At 52.4% G+C, this 18246-nt stretch overlaps 7 protein-coding genes across 7 annotated transcripts; 5 read left to right on the top strand and 2 right to left on the bottom strand.

Moving 5' to 3' along the window:
- Positions 1-306: 306 nt before the first annotated feature.
- Positions 307-3180, top strand: Z519_03175 (elongation factor 2; the record flags this gene model as incomplete). The annotated part of the gene is made up of 6 exons (XM_016760927.1): positions 307-315; positions 370-393; positions 488-536; positions 589-667; positions 722-836; positions 892-3180. The coding sequence occupies 6 exons, from the start codon at positions 307-309 to the stop codon at positions 3178-3180; spliced, it is 2565 nt and encodes an 854-aa protein (XP_016622777.1).
- A 1148-nt stretch (positions 3181-4328) lies between these two features.
- Z519_03176 (uncharacterized protein) lies at positions 4329-5979 on the top strand (the record flags this gene model as incomplete). The annotated part of the gene is made up of 3 exons (XM_016760928.1): positions 4329-4483; positions 4631-4967; positions 5146-5979. The coding sequence occupies 3 exons, from the start codon at positions 4329-4331 to the stop codon at positions 5977-5979; spliced, it is 1326 nt and encodes a 441-aa protein (XP_016622778.1).
- A 497-nt stretch (positions 5980-6476) lies between these two features.
- Positions 6477-8478, bottom strand: Z519_03177 (uncharacterized protein; the record flags this gene model as incomplete). The annotated part of the gene is made up of 5 exons (XM_016760929.1): positions 6477-7488; positions 7543-7629; positions 7679-7804; positions 7854-7960; positions 8008-8478. The coding sequence occupies 5 exons, from the start codon at positions 8476-8478 to the stop codon at positions 6477-6479; spliced, it is 1803 nt and encodes a 600-aa protein (XP_016622779.1).
- A 2909-nt stretch (positions 8479-11387) lies between these two features.
- Positions 11388-11997, top strand: Z519_03178 (uncharacterized protein; the record flags this gene model as incomplete). Its single annotated transcript, XM_016760930.1, has 3 exons — positions 11388-11513; positions 11572-11835; positions 11941-11997. 3 exons carry the CDS (start codon positions 11388-11390, stop codon positions 11995-11997), a joined length of 447 nt encoding a protein of 148 aa, XP_016622780.1.
- Positions 11998-13636: 1639 nt separating this feature from the next.
- Positions 13637-14418, top strand: Z519_03179 (nascent polypeptide-associated complex subunit alpha; the record flags this gene model as incomplete). Its single annotated transcript, XM_016760931.1, has 3 exons — positions 13637-13882; positions 13986-14044; positions 14097-14418. 3 exons carry the CDS (start codon positions 13637-13639, stop codon positions 14416-14418), a joined length of 627 nt encoding a protein of 208 aa, XP_016622781.1.
- A 412-nt stretch (positions 14419-14830) lies between these two features.
- Positions 14831-15544, top strand: Z519_03180 (uncharacterized protein; the record flags this gene model as incomplete). The annotated part of the gene is made up of 3 exons (XM_016760932.1): positions 14831-14842; positions 14946-15428; positions 15515-15544. The coding sequence occupies 3 exons, from the start codon at positions 14831-14833 to the stop codon at positions 15542-15544; spliced, it is 525 nt and encodes a 174-aa protein (XP_016622782.1).
- Positions 15545-16026: 482 nt separating this feature from the next.
- On the bottom strand, positions 16027-17832 carry Z519_03181 (uncharacterized protein; the record flags this gene model as incomplete). The annotated part of the gene is made up of 1 exon (XM_016760933.1): positions 16027-17832. The coding sequence occupies one exon, from the start codon at positions 17830-17832 to the stop codon at positions 16027-16029; it is 1806 nt and encodes a 601-aa protein (XP_016622783.1).
- Positions 17833-18246: the final 414 nt, after the last annotated feature.

An 18246-nucleotide genomic window follows, 5' to 3' on the forward strand; every position in this document is an offset into this window, starting at 1 on the left:
GCCCCACGTGAGAGCTTGCTTGGCAATTTGCCGCACTCGACTCTTGCATTTCTAACCACCAGGATTTTCTCATTTCAGTCCAACCCCTCCCTCACCCTCTCCGTCTCTTCCCCTTCCAGTCTTTCCTCGTCACCGCGCGGCTCAACCAGCTGCAATTTCCATCCTTCTTCATCTACCCAAGCGCAGGTTCTCGCCAGCATTTTGGCAGATCGAGCGAGCTCTCGATTCTGCACCAATTCTTTTCAACAGCTCCAGGGAGCGCTTGTTCCGCCGTTCTAAGGCATTTCAACATCAAATACCGTCAAAATGGTCAACGTACGTCTATCTTCTACAGGCTCTGGATGGGCGCCATGGCTAACACATGGACAGTTCACAATCGAAGAAATCCGCGCTGTAAGTTGCCCCTCTTTCGACAGCATCCCCGTTGTGGAATTGGATTTCATTGGGCTCTGCTGCTATGCTCGATATGGACTAATACCCGAAAAAGTTGATGGACAAGCCGGCGAACATTCGCAACATGTCTGTCATTGCTCATGGTGCGTTGTCAACCCTCAGTCTTGAGAGTACACAAACTGACTGAAACCGCAGTCGATCACGGAAAATCCACCTTGACCGATTCTCTCGTCCAACGAGCCGGTATCATTTCTGCAGCAAAAGCAGGCGAAGCGTAGGTTTTGACCATCGCCATGCATGCAATTGAAAGATAATAACAATGTTACAGTCGGTTTACGGACACAAGAAAGGATGAGCAGGAGCGTGGTATCACCATCAAATCGACCGCCATCTCCCTTTATGCCCATCTTCCGAACGAAGAAGACTTGAAGGACATTCCCCAGGTGAGAGATGACCAGCTCGGGTTGATAACTGTGCGGGCGACTAACTCAATCTCAGAAAGTTGATGGTAATGAATTCTTGATCAACTTGATCGACTCACCCGGTCACGTTGACTTTTCGTCTGAGGTGACGGCCGCTCTCCGAGTCACCGATGGCGCCTTGGTGGTCGTCGACACGATCGAAGGTGTCTGCGTCCAGACCGAGACTGTGCTCCGACAGGCTCTTGGTGAGCGTATCAAACCCGTCGTCATCATCAACAAGGTCGACCGTGCTCTACTTGAATTGCAACTCCAGAAGGAAGATCTCTACCAGTCTTTCCTCCGTACGATCGAGTCGGTCAACGTCATCATTTCCACCTACCTCGATAAGGCCCTTGGTGATGTCCAAGTCTTCCCCGAGAAAGGCACTGTTGCATTCGGTTCCGGTCTTCATGGTTGGGCATTTACCGTGCGGCAATTCGCCGTCAGATATGCCAAGAAATTCGGCGTTGACAAGAACAAGATGATGGAACGTCTCTGGGGCGACAACTACTTCAACCCAAAGACCAAGAAATGGACCAAGACCTCTGAGCATGAGGGTAAGAATCTCGAGCGTGCTTTCAACCAGTTCATTCTCGATCCAATCTTCAAAATCTTTGATGCCTTCACGAAGGGAAAGGTTGACCAACTCGTCGAATTGTGCGCCAAGCTTGACATCAAGATCACTAGCGAAGAAAAGGAACTGCCCGGCAAGGGCCTCCTGAAGGCTGCCATGAGGAAATTCTTGCCGGCCGCTGATGCTCTCCTGGAAATGATGGTTATTCACCTGCCATCTCCTGTCACAGCCCAGAAATACCGAGCCGAAACCTTGTATGAGGGTCCGGCTGATGACCCAGCCTGCATTGCCATCCGCGACTGCGATCCTCATGCTGATCTCATGCTCTACGTTTCCAAGATGGTGCCGACTTCTGATAAAGGTCGTTTCTATGCCTTCGGCCGTGTCTTTGCCGGTACCGTCCGATCCGGCATGAAGGTCCGTATCCAAGGTCCCAACTACGTCCCTGGCAAGAAGGAAGATCTGTTCGTCAAGTCCATTCAACGTACCGTTCTGATGATGGGTCGTACCGTTGAGCCTATCGATGATATGCCGGCTGGCAACATCATTGGCCTGGTCGGCATTGATCAATTCTTGCTCAAGTCTGGTACTCTCACCACCTCCGAAACCGCCCACAACCTGAAGGTCATGAAGTTCTCCGTTTCCCCGGTCGTACGACGGTCAGTCGAAGTGAAGAATGCCAACGACTTGCCGAAACTCGTCGAAGGTCTCAAGCGATTGTCCAAGTCCGATCCCTGCGTCTTGACCCAAATCTCGGAGTCTGGTGAGCACATTGTCGCCGGCGCAGGTGAGCTTCACTTGGAAATTTGCCTGAAGGATTTGGAAGAAGACCACGCTGGTGTTCCTCTCAAAATCAGCGACCCAGTCGTCTCGTACCGTGAGACGGTTGGCGGGACCTCCAGCATGACTGCCTTGTCCAAGTCCCCCAACAAGCACAATCGTCTCTATGTCATCGCCGAGCCTCTCGGGGAGGAAGTCTCCCGGGACATTGAGAACGGCAAGATTACCCCTCGCGACGATTTCAAGGCTCGTGCCCGTATCCTTGCCGATGAGCATGGCTGGGATGTTACAGATGCTCGTAAGATCTGGGCGTTCGGGCCCGACACCACTGGCGCCAACTTGTTGGTTGACCAGACCAAGGCCGTCCAGTATCTCAACGAAATCAAGGACTCTTTCGTGTCCGGCTTCCAGTGGGCGACTCGTGAAGGTCCTATTGCTGAAGAGGCCATGCGATCAATCCGGTTCAACATCATGGATGTGACTCTTCACGCTGATGCCATTCACCGTGGCGGTGGTCAGATCATCCCCACTGCTCGACGCGTGCTGTATGCCGCCACCCTGCTGGCAGAGCCAGGTCTCCTCGAGCCCGTCTACCTGGTGGAGATTCAAGTCCCGGAGCAAGCTATGGGCGGCATCTACGGTGTCCTTACTCGTAGAAGAGGTCACGTCTTCTCCGAAGAGCAACGTGTGGGGACCCCGCTTTTCACTGTCAAAGCATATCTTCCCGTCTTGGAGTCTTTCGGTTTCAATGCCGATCTGCGTGCCGCCACTGGCGGTCAAGCATTCCCTCAATCCGTCTTCGATCACTGGCAGATCCTCCCTGGTGGTTCGCCTCTTGATCCCACTACCATGGTTGGCAAGGTGGTCACGGAAATGCGTAAGAGAAAGGGTCTCAAGGAGCAAGTTCCCAGCTATGACAACTACTATGGTGAGTTTCCCTTTGCTCCGTATGGAATAATGGACAACTGCTGACCGTACAAACAGACAAGTTGTAGAGCACGCGGCGTGAAGGCATTAATAGACAAGACCATGACTTTACGAATTGCATACATGAGATTATGGTCCTGCATTGTACGACAACGACCTCCAAAAGCATGTTTCCGCGCAATGAGATGCTTGGAGTGGGAAAGTGGATTCCAAGGAGAAGTCAAGGGGTTCGAAATGAATGTATCATGAAAGAGGATGGGCCCGTCAATCCTATCTCCCGTAGCCAGGGTTTTTCGCTCAATTTCTTTTCCCTGCGATGTGATAGATGAATGTGTAGCCTGTTGTCCGTGGCAGTGGTGGAGAATTCCCTGCAGGTAATAGAACACAATCAATTCGTTGACGAAAGTGACGGTTCCGCCAGCACGAAAAGGAACCATCAGGCATTCCCACGTGACCGGATTAACGGCAGTCAAGTTCCCCTCGAGTCTGCAGCGTCAATGTCCTCGAGATGGCTGGACAATACTCGAAGACAGCTGCTATAGGGTACCAATTGGATAGATCATGTTGACGCGAATGCCGGAAAGTGTCTTCTCAACCGGCTATATTCAGGCGGTCGTTGCTGATGACTTGATTGAAGCACTCCATCAACCATTACATTGCTGCTCCAATGATGGAGTGCCGCTTCTGTTGAGGCACTTGTCTCCCTAGCAAGGCGACCCTTTTGCCTCTCTGCATACGCAAACTTGAAGGAAGTTTGCGGTATCGATAGGTAGGTGTCCGTGTGCAGCGGGGACAAATCAAACCCCCAAAGTCGATGGTGGTTTGTTGTGATGCGAAGCAGCTCGCCTTTGTCAGGGACAAAACATTCCTTCCAAGTTCCTGCAGACGTGACATTAAGCGCCTTTGCCTTTGTCCACCCCGTATCGCGGCTTAGTATTGTTCTCCAGCTGACAATAGGCACAATCCTCCGTTTGCGCATCGCGCAAGGGAGCCCCTTCACAAGTAACATGAACCCTGACCACCGAAACGAAGGGAATGATTGTTTCCCATTCCACGGCCCAGGTTGTTCACGCTGCCACCCTGTCCCTGCATCCTGATATATTTCTGTGGCCCTGAAGCTTGCAGAAGAACACTGACAATCCAAAAACCTAGAAATCAAGAAGCTCGAGACCACTCAGCATTTACTTGGCACAATGGGAGACAGACGCGGAAACCCGAAGAGGATCGAGAACTTTGCAAACGTCGTGAAGGCCTACACCTCTCACTACGGCAAGAATGATGACCAGACCACTGTGACCGAGGAGGAACGGAAGACAAGACAAGCGGCGGCGGCAGAGATTGCTGATTCGTGAGTACATGGCTTCCGCCGTAATCAAGTCATTCATTGGCCCCATATCGAGCACGCTCCCGATGGACCATATTCCATATCGAAAAGCCTCTCCAAAGAGGAAGAAACCAAGTGGCCAGCACTAACCAGAGAACGGTTTGCCCACAGATACTACGACTTCGCCTCGGCGGCGTATGAGAACGGCTGGTCCACCCACTTCCACTACACGCCCTTCCCACCTTCATTCCCGCCGGGCGAGAGCACAATCGCTACGGCGCTGTCCTTCTACGAGCACCGCCTCGCCTTCCTCATGGACCTGAAGCCGCACATGAAAGTCCTCGACGTGGGCTGTGGGATCGGCGGTCCCGCGCGGGAAATCGCAAAATTCGTGGGCTGTGAGATCGTGGGCGTGAGTATCAACCAGGGCCAGATTGATCGCGCCATCTACTTGACGAGGATGGAGGGTTTGCAAGATAAATGCACGTTCGTCAGAGGAGATTTTCTCGTAAGTCTCAACGTTCTGCCTGCCTCTCCATCCCCTGTCTCTCCTTTTGAATCCTGTTTCTATCTCTCTCCAAGATGTGCAACATCCCACAAAATCTTCGGAGAGAGAGACAGAAAGTGAGACAGAGATTAAGGGGGGGAGATATTGCGTGTACATAGACGCTAAACCTACGCGGCAGAACCTCCCCTTTGCCTCCTCCTCCTTCGACGCCGCCTACTCCATCGAAGCCACCGTGTACTCGCCCTCCCTTTTGCGCGTGTACAGCGGGATATCGCGTGTACTCAAGCCGGGGGCCGTGTTCGGCCTCTCCGAATGGGTCATGACACCGAAATACAACCCGCACGACAAGGAGCACGTGGGCATCCGGAATCGGATCGAGAGAGGGAACGCGCTGACCATGAACACGAGCGATCAGGCCCGGGAGGCGATGAGAGGGGCCGGGTTCGAGATCCTGCACGAAGAGAATTTCGCGGCCCATTTCGACTACACAAAGAGCCTCATGGAGGATTCAGCCGCCGCCGGCGGAGTGGGAAAGAGGAAGGGGAGGAGGGTGCAAAGACAGGAACCCCCAGATCTGGATCCTCACCAAAGCCCCGTCCTCGTACCCTTCAAGTCCTTCTCTTGTGGCTCCGGCTCCGACGACATGGTATCTCTCCGCCCAGCCCCTCCCCCCTCCTCACCTTTCCCATCCCCCCTCCCGGTGCCACCGACGACCTACCGACCATGGTTCTGGCCTTTCGTCAGCGCCACGCACCTAGCAACAACCTGGACCGACTACTGGACGGTGTGGAAAATGTCAAAGTGGCCGCGCCGCTGTTGCTACTGGATGGTCTGGATCGGCGAGCGCGTGGGCCTGTGGGACAAGGGTGTCACCGACGCCATGATCACGCTGGCCTACTGCGTCGACAGTACCACCGAGGCGGGCAGGGAGGAGATTTTCAGCCCGTGTTGGTGGTTCATCGGGCGCAAAGTTGGAGATGGAGACGGCGAGAATATACAACGAGACGCGTAGGACCGAACCAACGTCAATAGGGATCAGAGTGGAAAAGTAGACGAAGACCTGAGAGTCCGATATGCCGATGAGCCGCAGCCGAAGGAAGGAGCCGAGTCGTGCGATGCTGGTTGTAGGAGGCATTCACAATAACAATCTGCTTCGAAGTCCTGCAATACCCAGGCTACTAGTCGTATGCACGTTGCAGAAGCTGAGGCGCGGTTATCTAGTGTTGTATTCGCAGCTATCAAATGTATCGGCCATCGTCTCCCTGGGCTGTCAATACACCCGAAATCTGGTCCTCAAACAGGACGACAATGCAGCTCTTTGGGATATTCCATGATATCCTCAATTTCCAGCGAGAGCGATGTCGGAGCAATCCTAGACCCCCATAGCATACGCAAACAAATCCGTAACATTTCGTGTCAATTTTCCATTGCACAATTCTTCTTCCCACCATTGCCCTTCATAAAGTCTCTGCGCTATGAGTCCAAAAATGCCACCCTAATATTATGGCCTCACTTCCTTTCCTTGCCAGCAAGATTAGGAAGTCGGTTTGGAAATCGAAGTCGACAAGCGTCAACTGCGGCCTCGAGGCGAGCAGCGAAGCTCGACGTGAAACTATTCTGGGCGAATCCGGCCTTGACAAACTTGGCCCATGTGTTGGTCAGGACCAATTCTTTGATGCTGAGCTCAGCCTTGTCGAAAACAGTCTCATCGAAAGTATCGGGAATGCCAATGTTAGCGGGCAGTCTCTCACCGAAATTGGTCATCTTCAACTGTTGCAACTGAAGTGATTCACTGGCGTCGCGTTTCAGCTCGTCCTTTCCACCTTCTCCTATGGCTGTCGACACGACTGACAGTTGGTCTTTGCCCATTTGGCTTTCCAGATCCTCTGAGACCGTGGATGACCAATAGTTTTCAAAGGGGGTAGCGGCGTTGGATGCTGGCTCTGCGCAGACTAGGGCGGCATATTGCTCAAAGATGGCCTCGAGGTCTCTGAGATGAGCTGAAGAGATGTTTATCGGAAACTCCGAATATTTCAAGCTCACAAACGAAGCATAAATTCCAACAGCTTGTTGAAACTGTCGTCGAACCACGTCTGGGTGTTGGGTTCTGGTAGGTCCTTGCTTGCGTAGCGTCCCGGACCTGGGAGTTGCAGTGAGCCAGTTGGCCTTCCAATCTCGCACGTGAATCAGAAAGCTGATGTTCTCTCCCGAAAAGTCCTTCAACGCCGAGAACATAAGAAGAGGAGTAGGATTCAACTTCAAAGTCGTCTCGAGGGCGCTCATGGTGTACATCTCTCCTTGGCGGGCGCTTGTGGTACTCTTGACAGACCGGCGCGTAGAAGTCCGTGATCGAATCGCGGCTGTCCTGGATCCTGCATCAGATGAACCGTCGAATTTCTGCTTTTCCTCCCACTCGGCAATGATTTCGCGTGTTTCAGTCTCAAGTTTTCTGTTCTTGAATATCTGCAAGAAGGGAACAAAGACAACTGAGGCTTGCATAATGACAATAGAGGGAGAAAACCTGAAATGCGTGAGTGACAATCCACGCCAATAGGACAATAAGAGCTGATCTCACCATAGAGGAGGGACAAAGTACCTGTCCGTGGTCGTTTGCAAGGGTGGCGCATAGAGTGCAACTAGCCACATTGGTGATGCGGGTAAACTGATATTGTTAGTGTAGGAGCGTGGTGAAGGTCACAGCCAACACTCACCCAGCAACAATGCAGGCAATGGTTTGTGCCCGCCATCCGTGAACGTCATGGATATTCCGAACCCTCCACAGCAGTATTGGGGCATACATCCAAGACCAGAAGATTTGCCACGCAATAGACGGCCACCTGGACTGTATTAGATTTTGAAGCTACCATGTTTGAGCATCAGGCTTACCATTCCCATCCACGTCGGCAGCGTGCTCTAATATTCGCTCCATCCGGGCCACCAGACCCGGTGCGAAGCTTCGGGGAGACAAGAAAGATGATGAGGGTGAAGACAACCTGACGAGTTCAGTCGCAGGGCGCTTGGTTCAGGGGCGGTCACTCACTTGGACAGTCATGCCAATTCCAATCCATGCCATGGTGTTCTTTGTGGCATTGTATGTCTTGAGTCTCTGCCACCACTTGCGCCATAGAGGAGTCTTCTGGTTTGTGGTCGACTTGGATTCGACCAGGACATCTCCTTGCGCATATCTTTTCTGCGCCGTTGCAACAGAGAGTAATTGCGAATTGGTCGCTTGGAAAAGGGCAATCCCCAAAGGCAAGTAGATGCTCATGATCCAATATTCAGTGGCACAGGGGAAGAATCCATTGAGGACATATGCGATCATACACAAAACCCAGTACACATGGAGAGTTGCAACGGCGCTGACTGCCAGAGGAATGTTCCGAATGCGCAGGTACGGGAGGTGTCGGTTGCGAATGAGAAAGATGACGGCAGGGAGCAAGAGGCATGTCCATGCTATGACGAGGCCGATGTAAGTAATCCCGAGTCCGTCAGTGTTGAATCTCAGCGCCATGTCGTAGCCATCCGCGTAGGAGCTTTGAACTTTGGTCGACACATTTAGAGTTCCTTGATCAGGGCTATTAACAGCGCGAGGCACGGAGCCTGTACATGGCGAAGTCGCTGAAGCCATCCGTACCAGCGGGTAGCGTGTTCAGTTGGGAGATTTGGAATAAGCCGATGTCTTGATGTCGATATGACGGTGCAGTGAGAGATTGGAAGGAGAGGATGGAGATGCTGGACAGATGAGTGAAGTAAGACGAGCACGTGTCGACGTGGGTCGGCAGTGTGCGTCGTTCAGAGCTGACGGTGCGCGCTCTCAGAGCAGCAGGTGAATTAATGAAGCGGAGGTGATATGGCGAATGTGCGCGGCACAAGGTGACAAGGAAATAAGGAGACGGAAGGGGCAGGAGGGAAGGTATTGAGAGGAAGGCACGGGGAAGTACAAGATGAACACAACCGCACAACAAAGACAGAAGTGAAGCAGAAGTGAGAATGTCAGATACGTGAGATGATTTCCTCTCTTTTTTTTGTCCCCTCCCGTTAGTTGACACTTGATCGTCACCTCCAGCTCACGAAGCTTGCCTTGTGCCTCTCGATCATGGACCATGGTTGCTTTGGGTGCGGCACGCGATGGGTTTTATGTACCGTTTCATGGGCACTGCACTTGCCTTCAGATGTGTTGCCGCACCCCTCCCAGCAGATTGTTTGTCCCTGCGCACATCCGGAGCGCAGTTTCGCACATGGGAGAACACCAGTTCCTCGTCGCCTCCGATCTGGCCTGAACGAGGCCTGGCACCCTCCTTGCGGAAGATGAGGAGGAGGTGGAGGAGAAGGAAGTCGAGTTACATGCCTCTGCGAGCCTCGCAGGACGCAGCATCGGGTCGCCTGGGGCCTTGGCCCTTGGCCGCGAGAAACAAAGACAGCCACCAGGTGGAGTTGACGAACCCCAGTCACCTTCCAAACAGCGTTCCATGCTGATTCCCCTGCCGGTTCGTCTGCACAACCTTGTCCAGATCAAGCGATCGACTGGTGTCGTGCTTCATGTCCTCCTAGCTGATGAACCCGGTCGAACGTCCCTTAATTCTCTACCTGGTCAGCTACAAAACACAAGACGCAACCCAGCACACGCCATCCAGCTGATCGCGGATGTTGTCACTCCAGTCCCCGCCGCATCCGAAGCTGAGCCACTCAATTGCAGAAATAAGTGACGCTGTGAACCCCTTGGTTGGGTAAACACTCCACGCAGAATACTTGTAGTTTGGGCAGAGAGCTAGAACCTCCTCAAGCGCGCAGTACTTCCGAAGGAGCTTCGTGGAAAAGACATTTGACAGATGCACTGGTGTTTCTCAAAGCAACAGATCATCACTCTGCAGGGAAGAATTCCTCGCTTTGCCATGGTTGCACATAGGGAGTTTTACACCGGTTCTTGATGCGATTGTGTGACTCGGATAGCTGAAAACCATTCTACGAGAGAACACATCATCCAGAGTGGCGACGAGATATAAATACAGAGCAATCTCGGTGACACTTGTATTTGGATGGCTGGCTTCAGCTCACGCAGCGAAAAGTAACGCCAAGTTACATTGGACACCTGCAGTCCTTTTGTGTACAAGTCTTAGTGATATGTAAAGCATCTTCTGGAAAGAGGGAAATTACTGAAAACAGGGCCCAGCACACGACCACGGGAGTCCAACGCACATCCTTCAAAGAGGCACTCCAGGCAGTCAACTGCTAGGGGAAGGTAGTATGTCGTGGAAAAGGTGGTCGGACAAACGGGCGCATTTCGATGAGTTATGAGCAGAATCGATTGATTGGTGCCTACCGAATCATCTCACTCTGGCAACGTACATCACGCTGTCGGCAACGTGCAGGATGTAACGGAAGATTGCAAAACAGACGCGGGCCAGAATCCAGCAACCATACATGGGATCAAAGGGGTTCGTCAGGGTGGCCACCTAAAGAGGACGTTGGCATCGAACCACGTTAGATTCACCTTTTTGCCCTGGTTCATGTCAGCAATAAACTCGCACGGCTGGTTGGAACATCAATGGCTATCAAATTTCCTCAGAGATCTTGGTGAAAAGGGTACGATCATGTCAATATTGATCATTTACTATCTAGTGCAAAGGGTGTAATCATCGGAAGGAGTCCACCTGAAAGAAGACGTACATACCTTTCAAAGCGGGCTGTCTGTCACATTCTAAGACATCGAGGGAGTCAAAGAAACGAAATCATGCCGAATCCCTAGCTGACGGATTTCGAGTAAACGGGCGGCAAGGAATGTGGTCGCAGCAGGTCAAGCAACAACTATCGGCACTGTCAGTTTATGATTCATAAATTTCATAGTCCTCAGCGAAAAGAAGCTGCAGTTTTCTAAATTCAGCATATGTAAGAATTGAATATCATCTCTTTGGCACTGTTAAGAGGCTCCGGCGAGAGCCTCCAGTGCCAAATTCAATCGCAAATTATAACATCATGAGAGAGACGGTTGAGAGTAAACGTAGAAACACTCACAAGAAAACTAAGCTGTGGGCCTCAGCATCAGCCTCAGAGAAGCGTGAACTCAGGAGCTGGTGGACATTGCACACAAGACACGGCAACTAGAGATGGGAAGCATGCCTTAGCAGCACACAGCAGTGAGGAAAAAGAACGTCAAAAACAAAAGACTGGAAGAAAATTCGAGTGGTCTTTCGCGACGCGAAAAATGGCTCGAGAGGGCTTAGTGCCGAGCTTTGGTCTTGGCGGAAAATGTGTCTTGGCGTGGACGCACTATCTCGAATTTCCCTTGCATGTTGCGAAGGTCTCCGAATTGATAGTAGAGGCGACAACATTATTCCCCATAACTTTTCGTATGCTTGCCAAACATCTCCTGCTCCCAAACATACAGCTAATAATTGCGCATAGTCCTCTCTTACCGGCAAGATGTCCAACGTCGATATCAAGCCAGCCGGGTGGAAGTTGGTCGAGGTTGGCCGAGTGGTCACTCTCCGCTCAGGACCGTACGAGGGCAAGCTGGCTACCGTGGTTGAGATAATAGACCCGGGCAGAGTATGTTCTGACTCTTGAGAAGCAAAGGGGAAAAACATTTACTCACGAAAACTTCCAGATCCTGGTAGACGGCCCCTCCACGAAAGAAGATGCAGTTGTCCCCCGACAGGCTATCGCTACCAGCACCGTCTCCCTCACACCTTGGGTCATCCCCGGCCTACCAAAAGCCGCAGGCACTGGCGCAGTGAAGAAGAAGTGGGAGAGCTTTGAGGTCGACAAGAAGTGGGCAGAGTCATCCTGGGCGAAGAAGAGAGAACAACAGGATAGGAGGAGAACCCTGACCGACTTTGAGCGATTCAAGGTGATGAGACTGAAGAAGCAGGTGAGCCACACTTTAGCGATCTATACGCCGCCCCAAATCGGAGTCTCTTGCTCCAAGATTCTCTGGCGTCTTGTGGGAAGTCAACACTAATGGACAGGATTCTAGGCACGATTTGAAGTTCTGAAGGCACAGGCGAAGGTTCGGGCAGCAGCAAAGGCATAAATTCGGCACGGATACGGCGTCACAATCCAACTCCACAAATTTCAAGATGAACAAAGATATGCGGGCTGCAGCATGTCCGAGGGTAGGCACGACTGTCGGTTCGACTGACCAACACAATCCGCGGCTGTGGCTCTCTTCTCTCCGCCCGCGCGGGAATTTCTGCAGAAGCATGATTCCATAAATTCATGAAATGCGATCAAACGTTCAGACTATACGGGCTGGTTGCGTGAGGTGTTGTCGGGCTTTCCGCCTTCGGTGGTTCCATTTCTGTCGGAGCAATAAGTAGGATGTGTCCGACAAGCCCAGGTTGCGAGGTCTTTCTACACGCACTCATCCGTTGCGCTCCTTTTCATCTCGAGCTATGACTATTCTTCTTGACGCCATTGTTCGATTTCACCTCCGACCCATTTCGGTCTCTATTCGCCTATGTTTTGGCATCTTTGACACTATCCTCCCTTGCACTCGTAACGTTGTTTGAGCCTGACAATCCTCGTGTTACTTCGACAAACCCATACATAAGCTTCAACATCCGAAGTCGGAACTTGTTATAGACGTAAGAAGGAGGCTTCTAGGCGATCGTATACTTCTCTGACATATCAAACACTCCGTGTGTAATATACTCCATCCTAAGTACACAAGAGACGACGGCCGTCTCTTCAACGGTGCGGGGCACGTATACCATAGTAATGTCAAACAGATCCAATCTGTCCCGCATGAGCAATGTCTCCCACCACAGCCTTTCTCAACAACCTGCGCACCAGCGAAAACAAAGAAACGCCATCTGACATGGCAGAAGTGTGAATGTGCACATCTCTCGCTAGCTCAGAGAGGCCAGAGGCAACAGGGGCAGTAAGAGTTTCGAGAACGATGCTGTTCCACGTTTCTCTTGGGCCGACGTCCTCCGTTGTGTGACTGCTGCATTTCTCTCCCAAAGTGTCCGAACACACCACAGAATTTGCACATCATCTCATTAAGAATAGAGGCAAACCCTCAATCAAATAGCTCTGCATCTAGGAAAAACAGAAGGGGTGATTGCAGCATTGAATCGCGGGATCTTTGAATGTATCACGTCTTGCCTCCAGATGATCACTCACAGTTTAGAGCATCTTCCCGGCCGTGGCTGTGCTCTCTGAGCTGAAGCTCGCACTGGTGATGGAGAGATGATCCTAGTTGAACAAGACCGTCAGAGACTTATCGGTCCGTGCGGCGCCTAGCAACCAGGCTCCGTCACACTTATGGTGTACAGTACCTAACTAGGTGGGTATTATTAAGAGAGGTCAGCCTACGCTTGGCCATGATTGCCAGGAGAGCGGAGGACTCGTGACCATATGAAGAGACTCACAATGCCAAGCCGCACTCATATTGGCAATTTACCCGAGGCTCGTCAATTCCACAATTCAATGAACAGTCAAACGTCCACATCACAAAATCTCATTGTTCATCAACCGCTCAGAGAGGCTCAACTGTAAGATCCCTAGCTCCCACCACTTGTCGATTGAATTGATTGGCGCTCGAAGACACAGAAGGTATCTATCGCAAAGAGCATCAATCCTACCCCACAAGACCCAAGCAGAGCCTTGCTAACATTTGAAACTGCGCAGCACTTTTCAGCCAGTCCTCTCCTTCCCAACCAATCAAGATGTCGAACCCAAGAATAGAAGAGCTCCCTGACGACGAACCCGACAAGAAGGCAGCAGCAGAAGACGCCTCCAGCTCGTCTGACTCTGAACCCGAGGCCGCTGCTGAAGGAGAAGCCAATATTCCTGCTGGTTCTGCGGTCGCAGTCCACAGCCGAAATGAGAAAAAGGCGAGAAAGGCAATTGGCAAGCTGGGCTTGAAGCATGTTCCGGGAATTACACGAGTTACATTGAGGAGACCAAAAGGAGTAAGTTCTCTCCCACACCATGGCAACATAAGATCACAGAATATCCCCTGTGGTCGCGTGGATACCGTGGCAGCTGTAGCAGATCGCTGACTATCGCCCATAGATCCTCTTCGTGATCTCCAACCCTGATGTCTACCGATCGCCAACCAGCAACACCTGGATGTAAGTTGAAATTGATATCAGCGGCGAAATGTTCATTTAACAAGACTGCTAGTATTTTCGGCGAGGCTAAGATTGAAGATCTTAACTCACAATCCCAAGCCGCTGCTGCTCAGCAACTCGCAGCCGCCGAGGCAGCCAACGCAGATCACGCCGGCCACGACCACGGACCAGAGAACGGCAAGGGCAAGGCGGTTGAGGACAAGAAGGCAGAGGATGAAGAAGATGATGAGGAGGAGGTTGACGACACCGGTCTCGAGGCCAAAGATATCGAACTTGTCATGACCCAAGCATCCGTCTCGAGGAAGAAAGCTGTTAAAGCTCTGAAGGAGAACAACAACGACATAGTCAACTCTATCATGGCGCTGAGTGTATGATCAGGAAAGGGCAAGCCAAAAGTTTCTGGATCTGCATCGTTCTACAGGGGTAGTCGGTCTTCCAAGGGATTTGTTCGGTGGTCCTCAGCAATCCAGGCAGTATTTCGATGCATACAGGGCTATGTCTTCAGATGCATTTGAAAAGAATGAAACTGACATCGGCAAACTCTTCTGTTGTCTATCTCTACGCATTCGTAAGGCCCCAAAAGGTCTCCCGTAGATGTAAGGTATCAGAGCGACGTCAGGAAGCCCAGTTGGTGGTTGAGCACTTCGAGCGGTAAGGTGATCACGTGATCAGCTCTGGCATTGGGTTTCATCGAAGCTCAGGGACCTTCAACTTTGCACCTTCTCAAAATCAAGTTCGACGACTCACTCTCTCTTGTCCAGCATCTTGACCCTCAAACCCCTCAAAATGGCTGCCCAAGTATGTTTCCCAGCTCCCATCAGTCGCTCACCGGCTTTTCCGTGACAAATCAGGGTGCCCGAAAACCATTTGACTAACAGCACCTTTTCGCTTCTCACTACAGTCCCGCGCAGCAATGAAGCTCGACTGGAGCAAAGTCGGCACCCAACTCGGTCTCCGCGGCAGCACAGCTACCGCCCTAGCGAACTTCAAGAAGCGAAACGACGACGCCCGCCGCCGGGTGCAGGTGCTGCAAGACCAGCCCTCCACCGTCGACTTCGGACACTACCGCTCCATCCTGAAAAACACGGCTGTAATCGACGAGATCGAGCAGTACTTCAAAACCTTCCAGCCGAAAACCTACGACGTTGGTAAGCAGATCAAGGCCATCGAGAGCTTCGAACAGGTGGCAATCAAGAATGCAGAGGAGACCAAGGGTAAAGTGGAGGTCGAGCTAAGGAGCTTGGAGAAGGCTTTGAACGATATTGAGGGCGCAAGACCGTGGGATGAGACTACCGTTGACGAAGTTGCTGCCGCGGCGCCGGAGATTGACGAGTACACGGCTAGGCTGGTCAAGAAAGGACGATGGATGCCACCGGGATACCAGGTACGAATACTGAATCTCTACTTCTCCGCGCGCAGAACGACAATATTTTGCCCTGCAACTAGACTGCTAACTTTCCGGCTTTACAGGAGAGGTTCCCCAATTTGTCGGTGCTGTAGATGTCACGCTACATGGAGATTGCGGGAAGAGAGAGGGCCCTTGGTTGGGAGCGGCAAACTTTTCCTCAGAATCAATGCTTTTGTTTCCCCCTCCGAGAATTTATGTATAGTGGTTTAGATCAAAACATCAGCAATTGTTCAACAACTCTATGCTACTAGATCAGTCGTTCCGTTACCCCCCTTGTGGCCTGACGGCCAGATGATCGCTTGGGAACTGGGATCCATGAAAGGGGGATCTATGAAGGGACACCAATTCGCTTAAACCGTCGGAAACAGCAGGAGTGGCAATACTACAGGGTGCGAGAACCGAGACCAAGAATGAATTCAGCGCCAAAACCAGTTTGAATGCTCCCCCGATCTATTCTGACACATCAATTCTCTACTACCTAAAGAACTAGGAAAACCACCGAAAAAATACTCAATCATGTGTTGGTAACTGTCGTAAACCACAGTTCTATCCGCCCTTGCGCGGTCTCAGTTTCCTACAACCCGGAATCCTCCTGTTGAAACACGGCGGTCTGGCTGTACGTGTTCCAATCGCTGCACTGCTTGAACCAGTCCTGTCCGATGCCCAACGTCTTGATCTGATCGGGCTCCTCTAGGAACTGGGCACCCAGGCCCAGTCCTACATGCCATGCGATGTGGCAATGCATCAACCACGCGCCAGGGTTGTCCGTTATGAAAGCGATGACCAGGTAGCCCGAGGCGGGGAGCATGGCGACGTCCCTGCGGGGCGGGTTCTTGTAGTTGAGGGTCTGCGAGTTGTTGAAGATACCCTGCCCGGCGCCCAGAACGTAGAAGTCGTGGCCGTGCAGGTGGATCGGGTGCGGGATGGGCGGCGCGATCGTGGGCACGGCTTGGATGACCCAGTATGACCAGGCGTTGGCGTTGGGCAGGGGGATCAAGTTCATGCTGGCCGGGTAGCTGGTGTTGTCCGAGAGCGCGTACTGCAAGGTCGGGTCGTTCCACGGCACCTGGATGGCCGTGAAGTTCAGGTTCCACTGGAACAGCGTCTGCTGGGCCTGGTTCTGCACGATGGCGAAGCCGACGTCCAGGCGCGACGACTGCGGGATCGTGTAGTTGCTCGGCACGTCGAGTTTGACGTACGGGATCAGTTGGCCGTTGGGGTCGTTGCAGTCCGCTCCCGGGGGGGCGTTGGAGCGGGCTGCGTTGGAGGGCAGTGAGGTAGAATTGGCGCCGGCGTAGGAGAAGATGGCCAGGGCATTGGTGTTGAGGTTGCTGCTGCAGCCGGCCTGGGGTACGACGTGGAACCAGTAGTTCCCGATCGGTTGGTTTGCGTCGATGACCACGTCGTAGCGTTCGCCGATGCCGATGAAGAGAGACTGCGTGGTGAACGGCTTGACGGGCACAAAGTCTGCAGTCATGACGGTCATGTTGTGGCCGTCGAGGCCGACCTTGAAGTTGTCGTTGGTTGAAGTGTTGATCAGGCGAAGGCGGTGCTTCTTGCCCTTGGTCAACGTCGTCCGGCTGTATCGACCTGCGGTGCCATTGACGTTCATGTTGGTGCCGTTGATGAGGATATTGTTGCCCGGCGGCGGTCCGCGCGGGAACCCGCCATTCTGGATCAGTGGCCCCAGCTCGAATGCACTGCGGTAGTACCAATCGGTGATGGGGTAGGCACCCAGATCTATATCGTAGTTGGACGTTGCAGGCCCATTGATGATCATTGTGCCCACGACGCCGTCCGTGTATTGGTCCGAGAAGTGGCTGTGGTACCACGTCGTACCAAACTGGGTGCACAGAAAGGTATACGTGCGCGACTGGCCCGGCGCAAGTGGACATTCTGTCACACCGTTGGTGCCATCCATATGGTTCGTCTTCCACTGACGTAGACCGTGCCAGTGCATGCTGGTCCCGTTTGTGGTAAGGCTGTTCTTCACCGTGATCTTCAGCGTATCGCCCCAGTTGGCGACGATCGTGGGTCCTGGAAACTTGCCGTTGATGGCGTAGACCGGCCTGGAGAATCCATCTGGAGCCATAGTGGTGTTTTGTACCTCAAGGTAGTACTCAACAACCTTGCCAGTGTTGGGCCAGGTGCTGTCATAGTTTGTCGCGATGCTGAAGCCGTTGCCCCAGCATTGGCGCGTAAAAGGCCCGTTGGTGCACTGAGCATCTGGCGTATTGGTTGTAGTTGCCGAAACAGCAGCGGTGGAGGACGCTTGCCTTGGCAGAAGGCCACTGTCAATCTGAATTAGTTCGGCAGTGGGAATATAGGCGGCAAAGGCCTGGTGGAAAATGAGTGGAACGAGGGACAAGAAGAGCAACATAGCGAGCGACTAAGGTAGGGGCGGAAGGAAACAGGGACGGGGCAAGAACGCAGGAAACAGAAACAGCTGGCATACAAGAGATGTCAATATAAAGAGGGATAAGATATTGATATGCAAACAGTTACCTCTTCCCTTGCGATGGCAAAAGGTTCATTTGATCGGCATAGTGGACAGCGGCCTGATCGTGGTTGAGAACGTGGTACACTCGAGATTTCGCCCGGGTGTCTTGGATCCCTAGCAGCGTTTAGGGGCTTGATGTCGCACAAGCAAAGAATTTGACAATTCCGTGAGCCACCGGCGCGGTAGTCTCGGTCTCGCCTCGAATAGCAGGACCAGATTCGGCCGGAAACGCGTTGTTGGCTACAAGAAAACAACTGAGACAGTTCTTGGTATCTAATTTCGGCGATATACGAG

The sequence above is a fragment of the Cladophialophora bantiana genome (genome assembly GCF_000835475.1).
Source record: "Cladophialophora bantiana CBS 173.52 unplaced genomic scaffold supercont1.4, whole genome shotgun sequence".
Taxonomy (NCBI): Eukaryota; Fungi; Ascomycota; class Eurotiomycetes; order Chaetothyriales; family Herpotrichiellaceae; genus Cladophialophora; species Cladophialophora bantiana.